This window comes from Myxine glutinosa, chromosome 6, assembly GCF_964187855.1.
Source record: "Myxine glutinosa chromosome 6, kmMyxGlut1.1, whole genome shotgun sequence".
Taxonomy (NCBI): Eukaryota; Metazoa; Chordata; class Myxini; order Myxiniformes; family Myxinidae; genus Myxine; species Myxine glutinosa.
In genome coordinates, this window is record NC_136266.1 from 117,859,927 (window position 1) to 117,882,972 (window position 23,046).

The 23,046-nt window shown below is 44.8% G+C and overlaps 1 protein-coding gene across 1 annotated transcript in view; it reads right to left on the minus strand.

Annotated features, from left to right (window-relative positions):
• Window positions 1-8,747: 8,747 nt before the first annotated feature.
• Window positions 8,748-23,046, minus strand: part of LOC144892736 (putative nuclear hormone receptor HR38) — a 40,658-nt gene continuing 26,359 nt past the window's right edge. The window contains exons 7-8 of the mRNA XM_078781064.1: window positions 21,245-21,492; window positions 8,748-9,013 (exon numbers count right to left, since the gene is read on the minus strand). Of these exons, the coding sequence (XP_078637190.1) occupies window positions 8,748-9,013; window positions 21,245-21,492 (514 nt within the window). The remainder of the gene's footprint in view (window positions 9,014-21,244; window positions 21,493-23,046) is intronic.

Genomic DNA, 23,046 nt, shown 5'->3' on the forward strand with positions numbered 1-23,046 from the left:
AAACCGACAGCATTCTTCCAAAACAGTCGCCATGTAGGCCTCATACTATTCAAACTGAGGAAAGCAGAGCGGTCATTCAACAACAACTCGACAATAACACACCATTATCAACTCGTCGTTAATCAAACGCCACCAACATAAGCCGATCATCGATTCAAAGTATACTAATGAACCTTACCTTAAGAGCCTTAATGACCTTAATGTGAATCCACACTTACCCAGATTAATTCACCAACTAACTGAGGATGATTTTGACATGCGTGTTGAGGCATGTGAGACATTGCTTGGGTTAATGGATATGGACAATTATTTTCAGAACAGGATCTTGTGGTCAGATGAATCCAAGTTTCTTTTATTTGGTTGTGAATCGTCATAACAGCGTGATATGGGCAGTAGACAACCCACGATTTACTGTTGAGCACAATGCCCAGTATCAAGCTAGTGCGTCTGGGCAGGCATTTCTTCTAGAGGCATTGTTGGACCAATATTTTTTCGAAGAAAATGTGAATGCTGCACCTTCTAATGTTGGAGCAGCATGTATTTCCACTCAATGATGGCCAAATGTGGTTCAGGCATGATGTTGCACCTGTTCATTATGCTGCCAGTGTACGCCAGGCCCTTGATTTGAACTTTACAGACAAATGGATTGGCCGTCATGGTCCGGTTGAATGGCCGCCATGGTCTTGTGATTTAACAACACCCTGTGATTTCTTCCTTTGGAGTTTCCTCAAACACAAAATGTATGCGAGTTATCCTACGACCCTCAGAGACTTGAAACAATTAATCCGTAATGAGACGGCTGCCTTAACGACTGAAACATGCAGAAATGCGTGTCAGAGAGTGTCAGAGTGCAGTTTGAACATATGAACTGATCTGTTTAATGTATATTAGACTGATTAGACTGTTTAACGAGTGATCATGTTTTGTTTTGCACCAAAGAACAATAATAAACTTAGTTGTTTGTTGCAGGTATCGTTCTTCAAAATATCCCCAGGGTTTCTGGACCACTCTACCTTTTAGTGAACACCGCAGGGCGACACGGATAACCAAACAAGCTTTAACTCCAAGGCGTTTAATCCAATGTTGACGGTATTCTTTACACACGAGGGAAAGGAGGGTGACGAACTTACCTGGATGGCTCACACCTGTGATGATTAACTCAAACCGACACGGAATTAAAATATACAAATAAATAGGTTTAATGAAAATAAATGCCAGCAAACAAGAAAATGCGCGATAAGGCTAATATCCTAAATGGGACGTCCTCACACAGATCCAAATACAGACAAAGGGAAATATAAGGCCGAGAAAATTATATTTCCGGTCTCTGGTCAGCGCGCGCATCGATTTTGACCCTGCATGTCAACAATTTATTTTAATTTTAATTTCCAACGGTACCTACAACAGCGCACGCCTGTTGTTGCCGGGCAGGCGCGCTATCTCGGGAAATACGGGTCTGTGAGGGTCGCCATTGACATCGTCGTTCGCGCACGGTTCTCCCCTACATAACGTCGTTTAGTTTGTCAAAATCCATCCAGCCGTTCCAAAGATATGAGAGGTTTTGTGTGCCGTGCCGTCATGAATCCAATCGGCTGGATATTGTCATTTATTGAAACGAAAACGTTCTTTGCCGGGTTCGTGTGAAGCAAGAAGTTTTCTAGGCCAGAAGGCCTAGAGAGCTGCGGGTGGTCTCGTTAGTTAGGCCTGGATCCTATCTCGTTTGTTATGAAGTTGTAAGTGTCTGTGATAATCTGGTGGACTGAGAGAAGAGATCGTGGGAGACCATCGGCCTGTTAGGCCACTTGCGCATGCGCAGTGTTGACGCGATTGACGCATTGGAATGTTTGATGGTACGGCGAGGCGATCTCGAGAACGAAATGGCAGTCTATAATATGCTTGAAGAACTTGATGATTTTCAGAATAAATACATTTTAAAATAACTTAAGCTTATGTTCATTATTTACAAAAAGGCCTACCAGACCCATTGGCTGTCTTTCATTTCTCTCTGGACGGCACCACGGCAGATGAGGAGGACCGCATGGCATGAGGACACAAAAAACAACACCTTTATATGTGCAATTCATGCTTTTCCAAAAAAATAAAATAATAAATAACTGCATCGCTGCATCATTCTGGAACTTGAGACCAGCAATATTTTTTTTTCGGCCTAAAAGATCGAAAATAAATGCGTGTTATTTTGTGTGCACTTAGCTCCGAGCTGTTCTTGAACTTTGTTAGGAATCATCCCGGTTCGTCACAGGCCTCTACGTCCTCACGTGGGAAACCGTGGGCTGCGCTGCCCATGGGTGGAGACTAGGCCTCGCCACGCGGTCCGCTCACTCCTGGCTCCTTGCGCGAAGCGAACAGACCGCGCCCGTTTTGTCGCTCCAGCCACGCTTGTACTCACGATCTCGTTCACCAACACCGACGTGCACAGGAAAAGAAAATGCGGCCGTGCCTTCAATCCAAACCCCGTGCAAACAGAGCACTACGAAATGTTCACGTGCTCGTCAATGAATTCCCCTCGCGAAGGAGCGCTATGAACTCCGACCGCTCGCCATGAAATCCCGAAGCGTCCCGTTTTTCACGTGACTGTATCTAATGTCACATTTAATTACCTTTGTACTTATGCTAAGACACTCATTGAGGAAATAACTATGCTATATTATGCATCTTTAAACCTGGTGTTGGCTTAACGGTTAGGGTGCTGGCTTGGGATTCTCGGGACCTGAGTTCAAATCCCGGTTGATTGTTGTATTAGCACCAGGTGGGGCTGACTCAGCCTGTCATCCTTCTGAGGTGAGCAAAATGAGTACCAGTTTACTGGGATGAATGAGCCATTCCAGTATCCTGCGTAGGATTGACGACCTCTCCAGGATTTTGCCCAATAGTCAAGAAACTGCTTCAGCGGCCATATGCATCTGTAGATGCAGGGGTGATCATCATCATCATCATCATCATATTATTATTGCGGATCCCGGGTTCGTCGACGTACAAAGGCGGGTTTATGCCCCGTTCCCCCACGAACTCCGGTTCCACTGAGGCCCGCCGACCACGAGCAACTAGACTCGTGATTGACGGATTGCTAAGCAATTCCGATAGCCAATCTCCCAGCCAGGCGTCGAAGAGTTTACTGGTCAATATTCCCAAATACCTTCAAGACACGTGACCGGAGAAACCGGGGATCGAACCCTCGCTTTCACACACCTTATTCAATTGCGTGCCGAGCGGATTTGCATGGTGTGGAAAGCAGCGTTACCTTACGTGATTTACGAACCTGATTCAAACAGCCAAATTCGTTCTTGGATGATACTAGGCCAATAGAGAAAAGACGTACCCGTACAGGTTGGAATGTAACAACGAAATGTACAGCCTTTTATTTTGAAGGCACAGAGAATAGACAAAAGATACAGCTTATCAAGTCTTACCTACTATAAACCCCACTGGCGCCTTCACACTCACTCTCACACAGGGGAAGACACGCTGGTTAAGGGCGTACCAATGTACGTGCTTGCTGGGATTGCCTCAATGGCGACGTGGTGTCCGCTGGTATCCCCAATCCGGACATGCAGTTCGATGTGGTGATATCTGAAAGACCAACTGCCGCCTTGAAGTCAGCACGGACAAACTTAGCACAAGTTGGACAAGCTGCCATGCAGGCAGACAAACTTCAACTCAGGTGAGTCGTGTAGAAAGCCAACGCTTGCAGGTCAGCCAGATGGCGCAAGAGATCGGCGAAGAAGCGATGGGTGTCGATGAAAACACAAAGGCCAAACACGTGTCGTGGGAGAAACGAAAAAGCAAGCGAGGTCTCGTCGTGGGCATGGCGAAAAGGCAAGAGCTCAGGTGTGTCCTCGGCGCTGTAAAATCTCAGAGAGGTCGTACCGTGGACGCAGCCTAAAAGCAAGAGAATTAAAATGCGCAGGACGGGGGTTTTATCAGACCCGCTCACGCCCTTCAAAACGTTCCACAGCCTCCCATTGGCTGAGATTAGCCACATCCCGGCGACGTGTTCCCACCTCCTCACTGGTCACCGGCGACGTGTTCCCACCTCCTCACTGGTCACGTCGGCCTGTGCTTCTGGCCACGCCTTTCTGCACATTAGTAATGGCTTCCCCCAGCCACACAAAGGCTTGACATCCTGCTTAATCTCAATGCATTATTTGGTCTTTATTACTACACATTGGGAAAGGGCGAATCTTTACATTCAATATGAAATAACTAACTACTGCAGGCAACATGTTGTCATGCAATTAACTATAGGGGGTTTGCCTTTATGCCAAAACCGCAACAATATTATGCATATTTAACCCGTAGAAGTCATTTCCACAACAATACTAATAAAATGATTAAATCAAGATGCTTTCTCCGTTACAAGATGATCGCTGTTGTAGATTATTGAGATAATAAGTGTTACGCCTAGGTCCCCCATCGTTGAAGTGATGTGAGTTGACAAAGTGGAAGACGCAAGGCGGCCACCTTGGATTTTGACGTGGCGACCCAATTTTCAATAGCGTTCTCCCTTATGTGTAGATACACCCACACACCAGATTAGAAGTTGGTACTTTGCTTATTTTTCAAGATATTTCGCTCACAAGGTTCAGACATATATATGGTGGCAGTCATCTTGGATTTTGACGTGGCGACCCAATTTTCAATAGCTTTCTTCCTTATGCCTGGATACACCCACACACCAGATTAGAAGTTGGTACTTCGCTTATTTTTCAAGATATTCCGCTCACAATTTTCAGACATACATGGCGGCGGCCATCTTGGATTTTGACGTGGCGACCCAATTTTCAATAGCGTTCTTCCTTATGCATAGATACACTCAAACACCAGATTAGAAGTTAGTAGTTCGTTTATTTTTCAACATATTTCGCTCACAAGGTTCAGACATATATATGGTGGCGGCCATCTTGGATTTTGACGTGGCGACCCAATTTTCAATAGCCTTCTTCGTTATGCCTAGATACACCCACACACCAGATTAGAAGTTGGTATTTCGCTTATTTTTCAAGATATTCCGCTCACAATGTTCAGACATACATACATGGCGTCAGTCATACATGGCGGCGGCCATCTTGGATTTTGACGTGGGTTGCACCCGCACACCAAATTAGAATTCGGTCCTTCGCTTACGCACACATGGACGCACGTTCGCACGCACGTTTGCACGCACTCACGGACGCACGCACGGACACACGCACGGACGCACGGACACACGCATGGACGCACGCACACACGGACGGAGGGGAAAACCATAGTACCCCTTTCGCTCCGCGGTTCGACGGGGGACAAAAATGGTAGTTGTTGACTTGGTAAATTGGTATGGCAGATGGTATTATAACTTGGTAAGTTGGTGTGTAAAGCAAGGACTGATCACCACATCACTTGAAACAATTTGTTGTTTGTTGCGTTTAAGGATTTTATTTTATTTGATTTGATGATCTTCTGATTTGATCATCAGAAGTCCTTTTAATTTGTTTATTTAAAACCGGTTTGGTCTGTTTGTTTCTTTCAATGTCATTCCCATGCTTTTTGAAATAAAATGGGAAAGGGGTGGGGGAGGGGGGATTGTAAACAGATGAGTGTCTGTCTATCTGTCCGTCCTTATGTCCGTCCATCACGCCATTTCATCCTAAACGGTTGGGCAGAAATTCACCTACCTTGGTAGTTGTGATTACCACATTGCAAAAATGTGCAAGAGCAGTCTCATTTTGGTTCCGTCCATTGGTGGTGGAGTGGGGAGTTAACGAGAGTTGAAAAGATCATGGTTTTGGCTCGGGGATGATCTATGATGGTCGTGAACAGTTGGTCTTGAAGACCTGGAGCTGGATTATTTAGGTAGTTTCACCAGAAGGAGGGGGGGGGGGGCGGTTGATGGTGGACTGTGTGTACCCTGCAGAAACCTGGGGTTGGGGAAGGGGCAAAGCTAGTCTGTAAACCTACTGCCGTTTGCCGTTTAGCTGTCGTTTAGGTTTAGCTATGTAGAAAATGAAGCAGAGTACCACAAACAAAATTTGTTCCACAATCGAATAGTTTGGATGATGCAAAACACCACCGATTTCAAGTTTATTGCCGAAAATCAAAATAAAGCAGAATTGTAAGTTGTGTTGTCGGTAAAAGGAGACTAATGTTAAGAATGAACCCACTCAGAATTACTCATGTGATCATTAATTAATTTAATACTTATAATAATAATAATAATTCATTTATTTTGTATAGCGCTTTTCATGAAGCCCAAAGGCGCTTTGACAGAGTGCAAAACATAATGCATAACAACACATGAAAACAACAATTGCAAAAAGACAAGAATCAATAGGGAAATATTTAAAGCAAAAGGAGGGAGAAGGAGAAGAGATAGTCAGGGGTTAAATGCTGTGGGTTGAATGTTGAATGCAGCGTTGAACAGGTGGGTCTTGAGTGATGTTTTGAATGTGGTGAGTGAGGAGGTGCTTCACATCGTTTTATATGAAATCACCATTTGAGACACAAATGTAGTTTAGCGAATTTCCCAGTATGTTTTGTCGACGTAGCCGGTTCCTTCAACTGGAGAGATGAAGAGAGAACAACAAAATTAAAGAAAACGAATAATCTGAAGAGTATCGGTATCCAAAGTGCCAAAAAGAGTGCATGCTTCACTCTCAAACCCAAAATTATTCAAGAACTCGAGCGAATTAGCTCGAAGATGATCACTAATATTCTATGCCCTAAAACCTTAATAAGAAGTGTACAGATATCATGCAAAGTTACTATTATATCTCCATGTGTACATGTAGCTTGCAGGCTTGATGTGCCGAATGACTTCCTCCTGCATCCAAGTTCCTTGTGTGTCCTTGTGTGTTCGTATGAAAATTATTATTAGCCCGTCCGTCCCCCGTGCAGCGGGAGAGAGGCTTTTGCAATCACTTATGTATGTGTGTCTGTCTGTCTGTCTGTCCGGGCCATAACTTCTTTTTTTTTTTTACCATTTGAGGTTTGTAATCAATTTCAACATAGCTGTATTATATCAATATGGAGAAGTCAAATTAATAATTTGGTCAAAAGGTCAAAGGTCAGTGTAACATAACATCGTTAATTTTCATCCAGTTTACCTGAAATTTTAATAATTTGCATATTGCGTCATTGAATTGGTTCACCAATCAAAAGCTAGAAGCTGATTAATTTTTAGATCAAAAGGTCAAAGGTCAAGGTTGCATAAAATTGCCAATTTCCACCCGATTGACCTGCAATTTTAAGAATTTGCATATTGGGTCACTGAATTGGTTCATCAATCAAAAGCTAGAAGCTGATTAATTTTTAGATCAAAAGGTCAAAGGTCAAGGTTGCATAAAATTGCCAATTTCCACCCGATTGACCTGCAATTTTAAGAATTTGCATATTGGGTCACTGAATTGGTTCACCAATCAAAAGCTAGAAGATTATTAATTTTTAGATCAAAAGGTCAAAGGTCAAGGTTGCATAAAATTGCCAATTTCCACCCGATTGACCTGTAATTTTAAGAATTTGCATATTGGGTCACTGAATTGGTTCATCAATCAAAAGCTAGAAGCTGATTAATTTTTAGATCAAAAGGTCAAAGGTCAAGGTTGCATAAAATTGCCAATTTCCACCCGATTGACCTGCAATTTTAAGAATTTGCATATTGGGTCACTGAATTGGTTCACCAATCAAAAGCTAGAAGCTGATTAATTTTTAGATCAAAAGGTCAAAGGTCAAGGTTGCATAAAATTGCCTATTTCCACCCGATTGACCTGTAATTTTAAGAATTTGCATATTGGGTCACTGAATTGGTTCATCAATCAAAAGCTAGAAGCGGATTAATTTTTAGATCAAAAGGTCAAAGGTCAAGGTTGCATAAAATTGCCAATTTCCACCCGATTGACCTGCAATTTTAAGAATTTGCATATTGGGTCACTGAATTGGTTCACCAATCAAAAGCTAGAAGATGATTAATTTTTAGATCAAAAGGTCAAAGGTCAAGGATGCATAAAATTGCCAATTTTTATCCTATTGACTTAAAATTTGAGCAGCGTTTGCATATTCGGTTACTGAAGCCTATTTCCTTTGAGGTCAAAAGGTCAAGATCACCTAAAATCATCACCCAATTTTTGTTTTTTAGCTGTTTTCGTCATGTTTAGCATACCGTACGGAAGAAGTCTGAATAGAAAGCTGATGTGGACGGGTTTTTTGTTTTCAGATGTTTTCTAGTTATTATTCATATCACTGTTATTACTATTATACAGTACTCGTGTCAGAAGGTATAAACACAGCAAACAACAATTCGTGAACATTTTCATGCCTAAGAATGAATTTTCTCGAAAGGTTGCTCTCCCATTGAGGATATGATCAAGTTAACAATCACTGACCACACTCTTGTTTCCAGGTGTTGGTTCACCCAATAAATGTTTCTGTGCCTGAGAACCATCCCTGGACAGGTTGCCTCAATTGCACGGTTTATGGCAGTAAGTTGGCCACGGCCATGACATCAGCTCACAATGTCTTACTCTTGCAAAAAAAAACAAAAAAAAAAACAACGTCGGATCTTTAATTGCCACTTGGGAATGCCAGCAGATGGAAACTCGGCTTCGAAGGATGGCACAATCATCGATTAACACTCTGCCTACAGCACTATGTTTACAATTTATATTCAGGTTGGGGACAGCAAACGTTAGTTACAGTGTGGCCTCGATTTGGAGTCGCTCACAAACATTGAGGTCTTTTTGAATTTGGCAAGTAAGCAATTAAAAATCGTCCAAACAGGGCTTCGTGGTAGATAACACACGCTCGAGACAAGTTGGGAGAGGTAACGGTTGAGATTGTTTTAGGTAGAGAAGGCGTCGGGCGCCAGACATGCACTGGCTCTGCAGATGTTTGAGCAGTGCCATAACGGAGGGTGGTGGAAGTTGCAGGCAGGTCTCACTGCACACGGGCATCGCTTCCCTCACACAGGCAAGCGCTCGCTTCCACATCTCGCCAACACGCTTTGGTTCCTCGAGGCCACTCTGATCTGTGGGATGTACCAAAAAGAGGCCGTTTGTCAATTTGTGTTGTTACACTGTAATTCCACAAGAGGGAGTTGTATCATTAAGTATAACATGGAGAGAAATGACATTGTCACCTATTTTGTCGGTTTTTGTGAACCTGAGAGCTTCAAGAGAAATCTTAATGAAGATCAGTTTCAATAGTCGGTCGTGAGTTTGCTCCAAAGGTTATAAATCAGGAATGTCCCGAAAACGCAAACTCAACTCTGTGCTCAACCCCTACATGGAATTTTTGTGCCCCGGGATACACTTAATCAAAGACCTACTCTAGTGAAAAATACGAAGCGATTGCTCACATCCACACTGCGTACAGAACAACCAGATCAACACACAACTATCGGGGGTGCCTCTTCTTGGTGGTTGTACCCCCCAATGCAAGTCGGGGACCAAATGTACCCCATTCTTCCCTGCTGCCCGGATTCATCATGGCAGCATGCGGTCATGGTCAGAGTGTCCCATGGAACGGCCCTTTCCCTCTTTTATCTCTCTCTCGCCCCCTGCTGGCTGTCGGTGTGTTTGGGTGTGGCAAGATGGGGGCTGTGCATGTGTGGTGAGGTACGAGCTGCTCTGCTGTTCTACTCTTTTGTCCCTTTCCGTGTCGTATCTCACCTTTTCCTTCCCCCTGGTCGTTTATCTTCACATCCTTACTCTGCATTTGTGCCCCAACCCCTCCCCTTTGATCAGACCCAACACTTCGGGGCTTCGGTCCCCCCCCCTCCCCCACCCCCTTCTGCCTCCCTTTTCCCTCCTCGGTTTCCTTTTTCTTATCTCGTTTGTATTTATATTCACTCCTTCCTGTCCTTTGTTTCCTTTCCTTTTCTGAGAGAGAGAAAGAGAGCCCGCAACTGTTTGTGGATAACTTTTACATTAATCGGCGGCCCATCCCGTCCTCCGGCTGATCGTTTTTTTTCTTCACCAGCTGTTTGTTTTCGCCTTTGAAATCTGTCTCAGCTCGTAACTAATTAATCACTGTTAGAGAGCGATATTCACCCTCCTCCCATCCCTCCATCGTCCCTTCTCCCCCCCCCCCGTCCTCGTCCCTTCTCCTCCCCCCCCTGCCCTCGTCCCTTGTCCCCCCCCACCCTCGTCCCTTGTCCCCCCCCCACCCTCGTCCCTTGTCCCCCCCCCACCCTCGTCCCTTGTCCCCCCCCACCCTCGTCCCTTGTCCCCCCCACCCTCGTCCCTTGTCCCCCCCAACCTCGTCACTTTCCCCCCCACCCTCGTCACTTCCCCCCCCGCCCTCGTCCCTTGCCCCCCCACCCTCGTCCCTTGTCCCCCCCCCCCACCATCGTCCCTTGTCGCCCCCATCCTCGTCCCTTGTCCCCCCCACCCTCGTCCCTTGTCCCCCCCACCCTCGTCCCTTGTCCCCCCCGCCCCTCGTCCCTCGTCCCCCCCACCCTCGTCCCTTGTCCCCCCCCCACCCTCGTCCCCCCCCCACCCTCGTCCCTTGTCCCCCCCCCCACCCTCGTCCCTTGTCCCCCCCCCCACCCTCGTCCCTTGTCCCCCCCCCCTACCCTCGTCCCCCCCCACCCTCGTCCCCCCCACCCTCGTCCCTTGTCCCCCCCACCCTCGTCTCTTGTCCCCCCCACCCTCGTCCCTTGTCCCCCCCCCATCCTCGTCCCTCGTCCCCCCCCCCATCCTCGTCCCTTGTCCCCCCCCCCCATCCTCGTCCCTCGTCCCCCCCCATCCTCGTCCCTCGTCCCTTCCCCCCCCCCCCCCCCAACCTCGTCCCTTGTTCCTTCTCCCCTCCCACCCTCGTCTCTTGTCCCTTCTCCCCCCCCCCGTCTCTTGTCCCTTCTCCCCCCCCCCCGTCTCTTGTCCCTCCCCCCCCCCGTCTCTTGTCCCTTCCCCCCCCCCCCCACCCTCGTAAGTTATGACTTCGTTTTCGCGGCATATTAAGCGTTAACGCATAGACATGGCGTCATTTGTGTCACGCCGAACGATGTCAGCGTCGAGGACCTCGTTATTGCTGTCGGCAACATAATCGGTATTGATAAAGTTCGTGCGGCCTCGCGAATGAACAAACGTGTCGTTATTTTCGTATTCGAGGCTGAACTGGTTCACGAGATGGTATCGACTGGACTATCGACAGATGATGGACATTTCGTACTCGTGTCCCCTCTCGACACTCCAGCCGTTAAAGTCATCATCTCGAACTGTCCTCCATTCCTGAAGAATGAGAGACTGGTCTCCGAACTATCTCGTCATGGTACTGTGGTTTCGCATGTCACTATGTTACCTTTACGTTGCCAGGACGACCGGGCTAAACATGTGATGTCTTTCAGGAGACAAGCTTATCTTGTACTTCCTCCTTCTAACGTCGAAAGAACGCTGAACATTGTTTTAAAATTCAAAATTGATAATCATGATTACCAATTATACGTAACCACTGACACCTTGAAATTTTTTGAATGTGGTAAATTCGGACACCTGAAACGCTCTTGCCCAAAAGCAGCTTCGTCGAACGATGGGACAAACCGTGTAAACAACAAGGATTCCTCCTCTTTATCTTTAGCTTCGGCTGTTAAGGGAACATTTTCCATGCCCGGCAATGACGCTCAGCCTTCCCATCCCGATGATCCAAACAGCACAACGAACGTCGGGGATGGTTTCACCATTGTTCCGTCAAGGAAGAGAAAGACCTTTCCCGAGGGTCATTTAACTCAGAAAAAGGTAGCATTTAACAATAAGCAACCTGTCGGTAACACCCCCCCAGTCGTGACCGATGCCACTCTACAAGGCTTACCTGGGACAAACCCTGTACCTACAGCGAACAAGTTCGGCCCCCTTTCATGTGAGGACATAGACGTTCCACCTGCAGGGACTGGTTTACCTGTTAACAAATCAAATGGAATCGTCTCACCTGTTATGGACTCGGCTATTGGAAAGTCCTCTGATGATTTTGCTGAGACCACTGGTGATGAACCTGCTGAGACCACTGGTGATGAACCTGCCGAGACCACTGGTGATGAACCTGCCGAAACCACTGGTGATGAACCTGCCGAAACCACTGTTGATGAACCTGCCGAGACCACTGGTGATGAACCTGCCGAGACCACTGGTGATGAACCTGCCGAGACCACTGGTGATGAACCTGCCGAGACCACTGGTGATGAACCTGCCGAGACCACTGGTGATGAACCTGCCAAGACCACTGGTGATGAACCTGCCGAAACCACTGGTGATGAACCTGCTGAGACCACTGGTGATGAACCTGCCGAGACCACTGGTGATGAACCTGCCGAGGCCACTGGTGATGAACCTGCTGTCACTTTGGAAAATGTTAATCCTAAGCATGATGATGCTGAATTCCTGTCAGCAGAAAATAGCGAAACTGTCCCAGTTACTGCTCTCACTTCATCACCTGGTGAAGCTGGAATCGCAGGAATCAATGTTTTGCAAGAGACTCCTATTGTGCTGGATACCGCCACACCATCAGAGGTTGTTGCAGTCGGGGGAAGCAACATCGCTGCATCTGCTGATGCTGTTTCTGTTTCACCAAATCCACAGATTATTGCTGTTATTCCACAAAGCAATGTTCCACACAGATGTTACAACTAGTGCAGGTCCGTATGCCAATATTGATGACAGTATTGACATGCAGGACTATACAAGCTTGTGTGATTCGGAAATTAAAACTGACTCTGACGAATCTGACCTGGAGGAAGCAAACAGCCAGCTGGAGGTAATGGAGAAGCTTACCAGTCTAGGTCCTACTTCCCCTGAGCAAATAAGACTTTTTTTTTGCAAAATACATACAGGAAACACAGTATAAACCTAACAGAGTACTTTCCAGATTTACCGTCCTTCCTTGAGTGTGCTCAGGCTATTATACGCAGGCCTGACTCATTCAACTTTCGTCAGACACATTGTCACCGTTTAAGAAAATTGATCGCCAAGGCGAAAAAGACTCTAAGTTAACTCATGGTGAGTTTCAAGATTGGAACAGTAAATGTCAATGGTGGTGGAAGTTCACTCCGCCAGATCCAGATCAAGCAGCTGATAAACGCAAACGGTCTCGACATAGCTTTGTTGCAGGAGACCCATGCCGTCAGATCTGTTCAGGCCCAGTGGCGGCTCATTATGGATAAGGAGTGTTTCTTTAGTAACAGCTCCTCGTCTAAGGCAGGAGTCATGTTTGTCTTAGGGAAACATTTCCAACCATCCTCGCTTCAATTTGTGAATATCATTGATGGCCATCTTGCCTCTGTGACCTTCTATCTCAATCAGGTCAAGTTTACAATCCTTAATGTGTACGCTCCAAGCAAAAATGGTGAGCGGATCTCCTTCTTTGCTGAACTGAGAAATTTCCTCCAAACACTGGATCTGCAGACTTGTCTAATTATTGGTGGCGACTTTAACTGCACTGTTAATGCCTCATGCGACCGAAACGGGCCGGAACCTCAACCATGTACCGCAAAACGTTTTGCGAATATCATTGCAAAATATAATCTCCATGATGTCTGGTGCTTGCAACACCCTTCTGAACAATCCTATACATGGTGTCGTTGTTCCAACAACCACATCTCACTTGCGAGGCTTGATCGCATTTATGTAAATTCTCACCTGTTACATGGAGTTTGCAAATCTGACATCGTGCCTTCCGGTTTCTTCGATCACTCCCTAGCTCGAGCATTCGTTCAACTCTCTAAACCGTGTCCAGGGAGTTCTCACTGGAAATTCAACAATAGTTTAATAGAAGACTTCAATTTTATTCAGGCTTTTGAATCTTTCTGGACAGATCTCTTGGAACGGAAGTTAAGCTGTTCTGGTAGTAAGGGAAACATATGAAAATCTGTTAACTAAATTGTTACCAAAACATTTCTTCACCAATATGTTTGTAAAGGTGTGTAATAACATGTGTTAAAATGTTGAAGGTCAACTCCCGTGGGAAACCCAGAAAAAAAGCTGTTGAATTCGGGTACCGAAAAATTATTTTCGAGAATTTTTATTTTTTTAAATCGGCCCTTAAGTAACTTATGAGGGGTCAAATAAGGGTTTTTCATGATTCTGAGTTGATTGTTAACATTTATATTTCACCACAGACACTCCTTTGTGGAAAAATAATTTCTAAATATATCTCATTTTCTACTTTGCAGGACATGGAGTCTAGCAATATGGATGAAGACGTTACTCCACCTGTGCTCAATTGCTTCATCTGTGCATGCTCGGATACACCAGCTGAAAGGCTCATACAGGCAACTCCAAAGGGATACTCAACTTTATTGAAACAAGCAGAAACTGTCGAAAATGTTACTGTTGTGGAACGTATGAAGGAGGCTCAAAAGGAAGGAAAACTGAGGTACCACCAGAAGTGTAAAAATGATCTGTACAACAACTTTGTTGCAACCACCAAGAAGTCAGCTCAAGCATCAAAGGCAGAGAAAGAGTCATCAAAGTTGAAGAGAAGACGCACTACTTGTGAGTTCAGTTCATCAACTGGCTGCAGTTCTAGAAGATCACAGTCAGTTGACCTCCTGTATAAGGATGTATGCATTCTTTGCAACCAACCAGCCCAGCTCTACAAAAATAATCCAGCACAAGCTAGAAAGAAATACAGAGTGCCAGATAATTTGACTGCAGATACACTGAAGGCAAGCTTGCTGAAGACAGCACGGAGTCGCGGGGATGACTGGGGCACTGAAGTCACTGGACGCCTGGAAGGGATCAACGACTTGGTAGCAGAAGAAACACTGTACCATTTGCGATGCAAACTTATGTTTGGGAGAGGTGACAGTTTGTCCAAGACTGATGAGGAAGGAAAAAGGAAGAGAGGACAGAGGAGTATTGATGAGGAGCGAGAGGCAGTTTTTATTGAATTCTGTGAATGGTTATCCTCAGAATTAGAGCATGGGGTAATGAACATGGACCAAGTCCATGAAAAGCTGCAGGAGTTTGATCAGTCACCAGAGAAGAGCCTTTCTTATTCAAAGCATTGGCTAAAGATAAAACTTCTAGAGAAATACGAAGACACCTTGTATTTCACAACACAGGAAAGAAGGGCAGATGTACTCTGTCTCAAAGATGGCACCGACAATATTCTGCGAGTGCATCATGCTAATCTTGACCATGGAGATGAGAAGACTCAGATCATAAAGACGGCACTCAAGTTCATATCCAATGATATTGCCTTGATTGATTTAGGTCCAAAGTCATACCCCACCACACACAGTATGACTGACATCGATAGTCAGCTGACACTTGTTCCTGCAAGCCTTCAGATGTTCTTGAGACCGATTGTTAAGACAGACGAAAGAGTTGCCGTTTGGGGGCAGAATTTTATTAAGGCCTGTCGACCTTGGTCTGGAGTATTGCCACACCAAATGGGGCTTGCCATACAACTTGATCATAGATTTGGGTCAAAATGGATGCTCAACAAGTTCCACCGGCTGGGATACACTGAGTCTTACACGGAGACACAAAACTACAAATACTGCTTCCTTAATAGTAGGAGTGGAGATGATGTTCCAGATACTTCTGGCACTCTTGACACCATTGTGGAGGAAACCGATGAACAGATCAATGATGAGGTTGCGGTTGATGCTGCGCTTGAGGATCAATCAGTGATGACAGCCAAAGTGCCAGCCAGTGAAAGTGAATTGTCAAGTAATGATCAGGTGGTCTTTATGGAGGTTGGGGAAACAAACAATGCAGTCACTCAGTTTGTTGGAGACAATATAGATTTAAACATTGTCTCTATTCACGGAAACACTCCCTTTCACTCAATGGGTTGGATCAAAGTCACCTCTCCGGCACCACCTTTGCCAGATCCACAGACAACAGCAGCTTTCCCCCGGGTGAAGTTGAAGGCACTCGACAAAGCTAAGATCCTGAGAGGAACTGAAGTAAAGATTATTCCATTTACGAACAGGAAACAGATAGGAACGAACGCGATCATGTTTCTCCCCCTCGCTGAGCTTTCCTCCTCCCTGGCTCATGATCAGCCACTCCTCACTCCAGGTGACACACTCTGGGCAGCGGGGTGGGTGATCAAAGCCAACGATCCTGAGTTCCCACACTCCAACTGGAATGGCTGGATGAAGAGAATCCATGCTAATGATGCAAAGCAGAGCACACAGATCGAGTTCCTCCCAGTTATTGAAGGAGACCCTAATGGACCTGGACACTGGACCCCACGGCTCCTGAGGAGCTATTGCAGTTCACGAGCTGTAATTGTCATGGAGATTGCAGCAACCGGCGATGCAGCTGCAAGAAGAATGGGGTCACGTGCATCTCGGCCTGTGGAGTCTGTAATGGCATTACATGCAGAAACTGCAGTCATGATGTTGTTGAGTCTGAAGAAGACATAGACAATGACTGTTGAAACTTCTGACATTGTGAATGAGAAATAACTCTTGAGTATTATATATGTATGTGAAATAAAAGCTACTTTGTGTGTAAATGTAAAAGTGAAAATATAAATGTTAACAATCAACTCAGAATCATGAAAAACCCTTATTTGACCCCTCATAAGTTACTTAAGGGCCGATTAAAAAAAATAAAAATTCTCGAAAATAATTTTTCGGTGCCTGAATTCAACAGCTTTTTTTCTGGGTTTCCCACGGGAGTTGAACTTCAACATTTTAACACATGTTATTACACACCTTTACAAACATATTGGTGAAGAAATTTTTTGGTAACAATTTAGTTAACAGATTTGTGAAATATCTCATAAAATGCCCTTACTATGGTAACCCACTGGTGTGGTGGGATTTAGTAAAAACCCAAATCAAAGGTTTCTGCCAACAATACCAGAGCTTCTCAAAAAGGGCTGATTATGAAGCGAGGAAATTATTGCAATCGGAGATTTTACATCTTCAGAGGGCCACAGGACAAAATAATAATGTGCAAAGAGCCTCAACCGAAAAACAGTCTTCATTGAAAGAAATAACTGAGAGGAATGCACGTGGTGCCTTAGTTCGGATGAGGGTGCAGCACCTTAACGAGACAGACATACCAACTAAGTATTTTTTTTCTTTAGAGAAACGCCTTCGGAACAAACAGCGTTCGCAACTGCGTTTGGCAGACTCATCCATCACCTTCAACCAATCAGTTATCAAACTTTTCACAAAGGAATATTTCTCTAAAATATACTCGATGGAGCAAATAAATCCTGTCAGTGTCGCCTCTATCTCCGTAGGCCTGCCAGTGTTGTGTGAGGGTGGACGTTCCCACCTGGAGGGGCCCATTACCTTGGACGAACTTGGCGCCTCTTTTCACAGCCTTGCTGTTGGGAAAGCGCCTGGATTGGACGGACTTCCAACTGAATTTTATAAGAAATTCTGGCATCTACTGGGTCCCGAACTCCTCAACACCTTGAACGCAAGCTGCCAGCTTGGAGAGCTCCCTCAGAGTTGTCGACGGGCTATTCTCACCCTCATTCCAAAGAAAGGAGACTTGCTCTATATTCAAAACTGGCGCCCAATCTCTTTGCTATGCACACTGCACAGACTATAAGTTATTCTCGAAAGCCCTGGCATCGCGACTTACTCCTCATCTATCCTCATTGTTGAAAGAAGACCAATGCTATTGTGCACCCAAACGCTCCATCTATGACAACATCTCCCTCGTAAGAGACATGATTGAACTGTGCAAAGAAAACCCCACAGATTTGGGACTTCTTCTCCTTGATCAGGAGAAGGCCTTTGACCGCGACGATAATCGGTACCTCTTCAAAGTGCTTGAACGGTTTGGATTTGGTCCGACCTTCAATTCTTATATTAGGATGCTGTAGAACAATATTTCTAGTGTGCTTAAGATAAACAATGAACTTGTTACACCCTTGCCTGTTAACAGGGGAATTCGACAAGGTTGCCCCTCTCTGGCTTGCTCTATGCTCTCTCCATCGAACCCTTACTGGTTTATTTGCATGCTAGACTAACCGGGGTTGGGTTTTCTCATCTTGAACGGCCCATTAAGGTGCTGGCATATGCCGATGATGTGTGTGTCTTTGTGCGGAACCTCAATGACATTAACGTTGTCCGTTATTGTCTATCTGTGTTTGAAAAGGCTTGTTCAGCCAAAGTGAATTGGGACAAAACGAGCACCTTTTGGCTTGGTCCATCATGTCACTTGGCACCAAGACTTCCTGCTCCTCTTGCATGGGCCACTGATGGCGTGAAATACCTTGGAGTGTTCTTGGGTAATGACGCCACATTAGCAAAGAATTGGGCTGGTCTGTCGGATTTTGTTGAAGGAAAACTGCAAAAATGGAGAAATCTGATAACACAACTGTCTTATCGTGGAAGGGTCTTGGTGATCAACAGTTTGGTGGCCTCTACCCTATGGCACAGGTTCTTTGTGCTGCACCCTCCGGTAGTGTTGCTTCAACAGCTCCAGAAGTTCTTTGTGTCTTTCTTCTGGGATGGAAAGCACTGGTTGCGACCCGAGGTCCTCAGCTTGCCACTGACCAGGTTCTTTGTGCTGCATCCTCCGGTAGTGTTGCTTCATCAGCTCCAGAAGTGCTTTGTGTCTTTCTTCTGGGATGGAAAGCACTGGTTGCGACCCGAGGTCCTCAGCTTGCCACTGACCGATGGAGGCCAAGGCCTGGTTGACATAAAGAGCCGGTTAATGGCCTTTCGACTTTCGGCTGCTCTACGCATGCTGTACATGCACCCCTCTCCACCTTGGCTTAACGTCGCTCGTCGCCTTTTGCAGCAGGCGGGGAGACTAGGCTATGACCACGCTATATTCTTGATGGATCTCTCGCATCTTGATATGTCTCCCCTCTCTAGGTTTTATCAGAGTGTACTAAATGCATGGCGAGCTCTAACGACAACAAGAGCCACGCATTCGTACACAAAGCAAATGTTCTTGATGGAGCCTTTGTTTTGCAATTCAATTTTCCATGATATGCCTGCTGATAGGTGTCTCGTTCAATGCTTTGTCGTGAAGAACATAAAATCGGTCGCCGATCTTTTAAGCCCAAATGGCAGTTGGATTGGAGCTGATGTACTGGCAAGCCTGGTTGGCGTGCGATCCTCCAGAGTTGTGGCACGCATATTACGCTGTGTGCTTCATACCTATGCACAGCTTGCACCTAATTGGGAGCAAGTCCAAGCAGAGGACGAACAAGGTGCTTCTCCTGCTACCTTTCCTGAACTTATTTGCAAGTTTTCTCTTGCCAACTCTCCTCCTTGTACCTCCTTTAGCATAGGATTCAATGGTTTTCCTAAACAAAAAGACCTCTATTTGGGTTGCGTAAGTTTTCTTTTGCAAGGGCAAATGACACAGCGGAGGGTTCGATGGAGAGACCTCTTACCTTGTTCCCCCCCATATTTTCCTAATTGGAAAGGATTCTATCATCTTCCTGTGCCGCCACGACATGGCGACCTCCAATGGAGACTTGCACACTGGATCCTCCCTTCTAACCACTTGCTGCACCACTTCTCAAGTCTCCTGGCAGATGAATGCCCTTTTGTAAAAGGCCTGAAAACCTCTTTCATATTTATGTTGAATGTCAATGGTTGGCTCCTTTATTTATTTTTCGAAAGAATTGTTTTGGCAGGATTGGTTTGGTTTTCAACACTTGTGTTTTCATTTATGGCTTAGACATCTTACACAAGAATTTGAATGATGTGTTGGGTAATTTCCTGCTTGCACAGGCAAAAATGGCAGTGTATAAATCAAGAAAAAGAAAAGTTGATGATCTTGGAGCTAATGAGGAAAATGCATTGTTCTTGTTTAAAAATCTTGTGCCGAGCCGTGTAAAGTTGGACTTTGCTTTTTTTTCCATAACAGGAAGGCTGCCACAGTTTGAGGCCAAATGGTGTGTGAAAGATGTCATTTGTAAAATCCTGGAGAAACGTTTATTGTTTTGTGAAATGTTTTGTGCATAATTTTACTGTATTAATTTTTTTTTGTCTGTTTTTCTCCTTGAAATGAGAATGTGACCCCTATTTGGGGGTTTTCTTTTCTATTTTTATAATAAAAAGATACAAAAGTCTCTCTCTCTCTCTCTCTCTCTCTCTCTCTCTCTCTCTCTCTATATATATATATATATATATATCTACCGTGGCACTGATTTTGTGAAGGTGGGGGTACACCATCCTGGATGTGGGGGGTTTCTGGGTTATTCCTGCGAGATCGATTGGCTGTCTCTGTGCCGCAGGCTCATTTAAGAGAATTGTCTTGGGCTATACAACAACCAGATCAACATACCCAATAAAAGAGGAGTAGTGAAAGATGCAACTCCATCTCCTGACATCCAATAAAGCAGTACGTTAACCCTCCAGGAATGCAGCACCTTCCTCTTGTACACAATTTTCATTTAATTCCAATTTATTTTTGAATGTAAAGTTCGGGAAGGTTACACACTTTATGTAAACCAAGATTTGACAACAACTTGTTTTCACACTCTCAATGCAAACAGATGTTTCTTCACAAGCTCTATTGCTTGTATGTGTCAGTTCACCATGACATGGAATATACTCCTTCGATTTTTGCAAGTGTGATATTCCACAGGTGACCACGATATCTGTTACTACCCACGACATGATTTGAACTTCGAACCCATACCCTAACTCTGAAGGCATTAAGAAGCAACCACAAAGTGTGGACAGAAACCAGATGCAGAAAGGACCTGTAGATCAGAGAAGGTGAGAGAAAGGCAGAATATTTCCATTCTGTCTCTATCACCTTCCTTGATGGGCATTCAGGAGCATGCTGGTTTTTATCAACAGTCGGATAGCAATATGGTGACCTTTCTGGACTACCTCAGTTTGGAGAAATGCAAATCCTTAATCTTTTATATTGGTGCCATTCAGCCAAAATTGAACTCACAACCTTGAGAATTCCAGACAAGCGCTGTCACTATTAGTTCACCATCTTTCCAGAGCATAATTGCAGAACTGTGCTGTAAGTTGTCAAATAAATTTGGGGAAGTAAACACCAATCTTACTCAAAATGTATACAGGGCACACTGTTCTACAAAGGGGATTACACATTTTGCTACCATTTTGTGTTCAACGTCTGCAAAACAAGAGGTATTTCTGTCATTCACCCAGTGGATGAGTGGGGTCATCAGTGTGACATTTTTGGAGATTAAACTTTGTAAACTAACCTCCCCACACACAATAAACAATCGTGAAACTTTCACAAGGCAATAACCATTTTATATCACGTGATTTTACGATGTCACTCTGACATTCATTTCTTCCAATCACTGTGTTCATGTTGATGCGCATCTTCCGAAATACCTGCATAAAGTACAAGTGCAGCCAAGCAAGCGCACACTGCCACATCTGCTGTCAGAGAGTGCAAGGAAGATGCAAAGTCGAGCAGCTCTTCCAGCCATTCCCCAAACACCTCCGAGCCTTGGTTTGGCCACAACATGAGGCCGCTGCAGAATACCAGCCTGCCCTGCACCGCATCCGAGCTGACATACATGGCAGATTTGTGTAGATTGCACACGTTAGGATACCTTATGCATGCTTCTTTAGGATACCTTCTTCATTAGACACCAAGGATACCTTCATACACATTAGGATACATTATGCATGCTTCTTTAGGATACCTTCTTCATTAAATACCTAGGATACCTTCATACACGTTAGGATACCTTATGCATGCTTCTTTAGGATACCTTCTTCATTAGACACCAAGGATACCTTCATACACATGAGGATACCTAATGCATGCTTCTTTAGGATACCTTCTTCATTAAATACCTAGGATACCTTCATACACATTAGGATACCTTCTTTATGCATGCCTCTTTAGGATACCTTCTTTATTAGATACCTAGGATACCTTCATACACATTAGGATACCTTATGCATGCCTCTTTAGGATACCTTCTTCATTAGATACCTAGGATACCTTCATACACATTAGGATACCGGATACCTTCTTATGCATGCCTCTTTAGGATACCTTCTTCATCAGATACCTAGGATACCTTCATACACATTAAGATATCTTATGCACACTTCTTTAGTATACCTTCTTTATTAGATACACTACAGATCAAAAGTTTTAGAATACCTAAATTTTTCCCGTTTTTGTGAAATTTACGCAGTTTAATGTCTCAATGTACTCTGAGATTAAGTAGAGAACAAATAAACAATTGGAGATAAAAAATAAATCAGAGATTCATTTTGTTTAACAAAATTTAATTTAAATTTTTGACTCAGCAAAGTCGCCACATTTTGCAGATATAACCGACGAACACACTCGTGGCATTCTTTCTACAATGGAAATCAAATATTGTTCGGGAAGTTCTTCCCAACTCTGTTGCAGAAGTTCCCACAAATGTGTTGCACTTGTAGGTTGCTTTGCTTTCACTCTTCTGTCCAGTTCATCCCAAACCAGCTCGATGGGGTTTAAGTCTGGAGACTGTGCTGGCCATTCCATGATTTGAAGCCTACCGTCTTGTTCTTTTCCTCGAAGGAAGTTTTGACATAGCCTGGAGGTGCGTTTAGGGTCATTATCTTGCTGTAGGATGAACCCCTGACCAACTAGGCCTATACCAGAGGGTATTGCATGGTGCTGCAAAATGCTGTGGTAGCCCCTTTGGTTCAGGATGCCAGTCACTCTGTGCAAGTCGCCGACTCTGGATCCAGCAAAAGAGCTCCAGACCATCAGGCTTCCTCCTCCATGTTTGACAGTTGGTGTGACACACTGAGGAACCATCCTTTCGCCTATTCGACGGCATACAAAAACCCTGCTTGATGAACCAAAGATTTCAAATTTTGATTCATCGGTTCAATTCATCAAATTTTGATTCAATTCATCAATTTTGCCTCTTTTTCTTATTTTGCCATCTTAGCAATAGCTTTCTTACTGCCACTCGACCTGTCAAACCTGCAGCTCGAAGTCTTCTTTTCAAAATTGAAACTGAGACTCGCTTACTTCGACCAGGGTTAAGCTGTGCTTGAAGCTGTTGTCCTGTGAGCCACCTATCACGCAAGCTGTTGACTCTCAGAAACTTGTCTTCTGATTCTGTTGTGGCTTTGGGTCTGCCAGACCTCTTCCTGTCAGAGTTTCCTCCAGCTTCCAA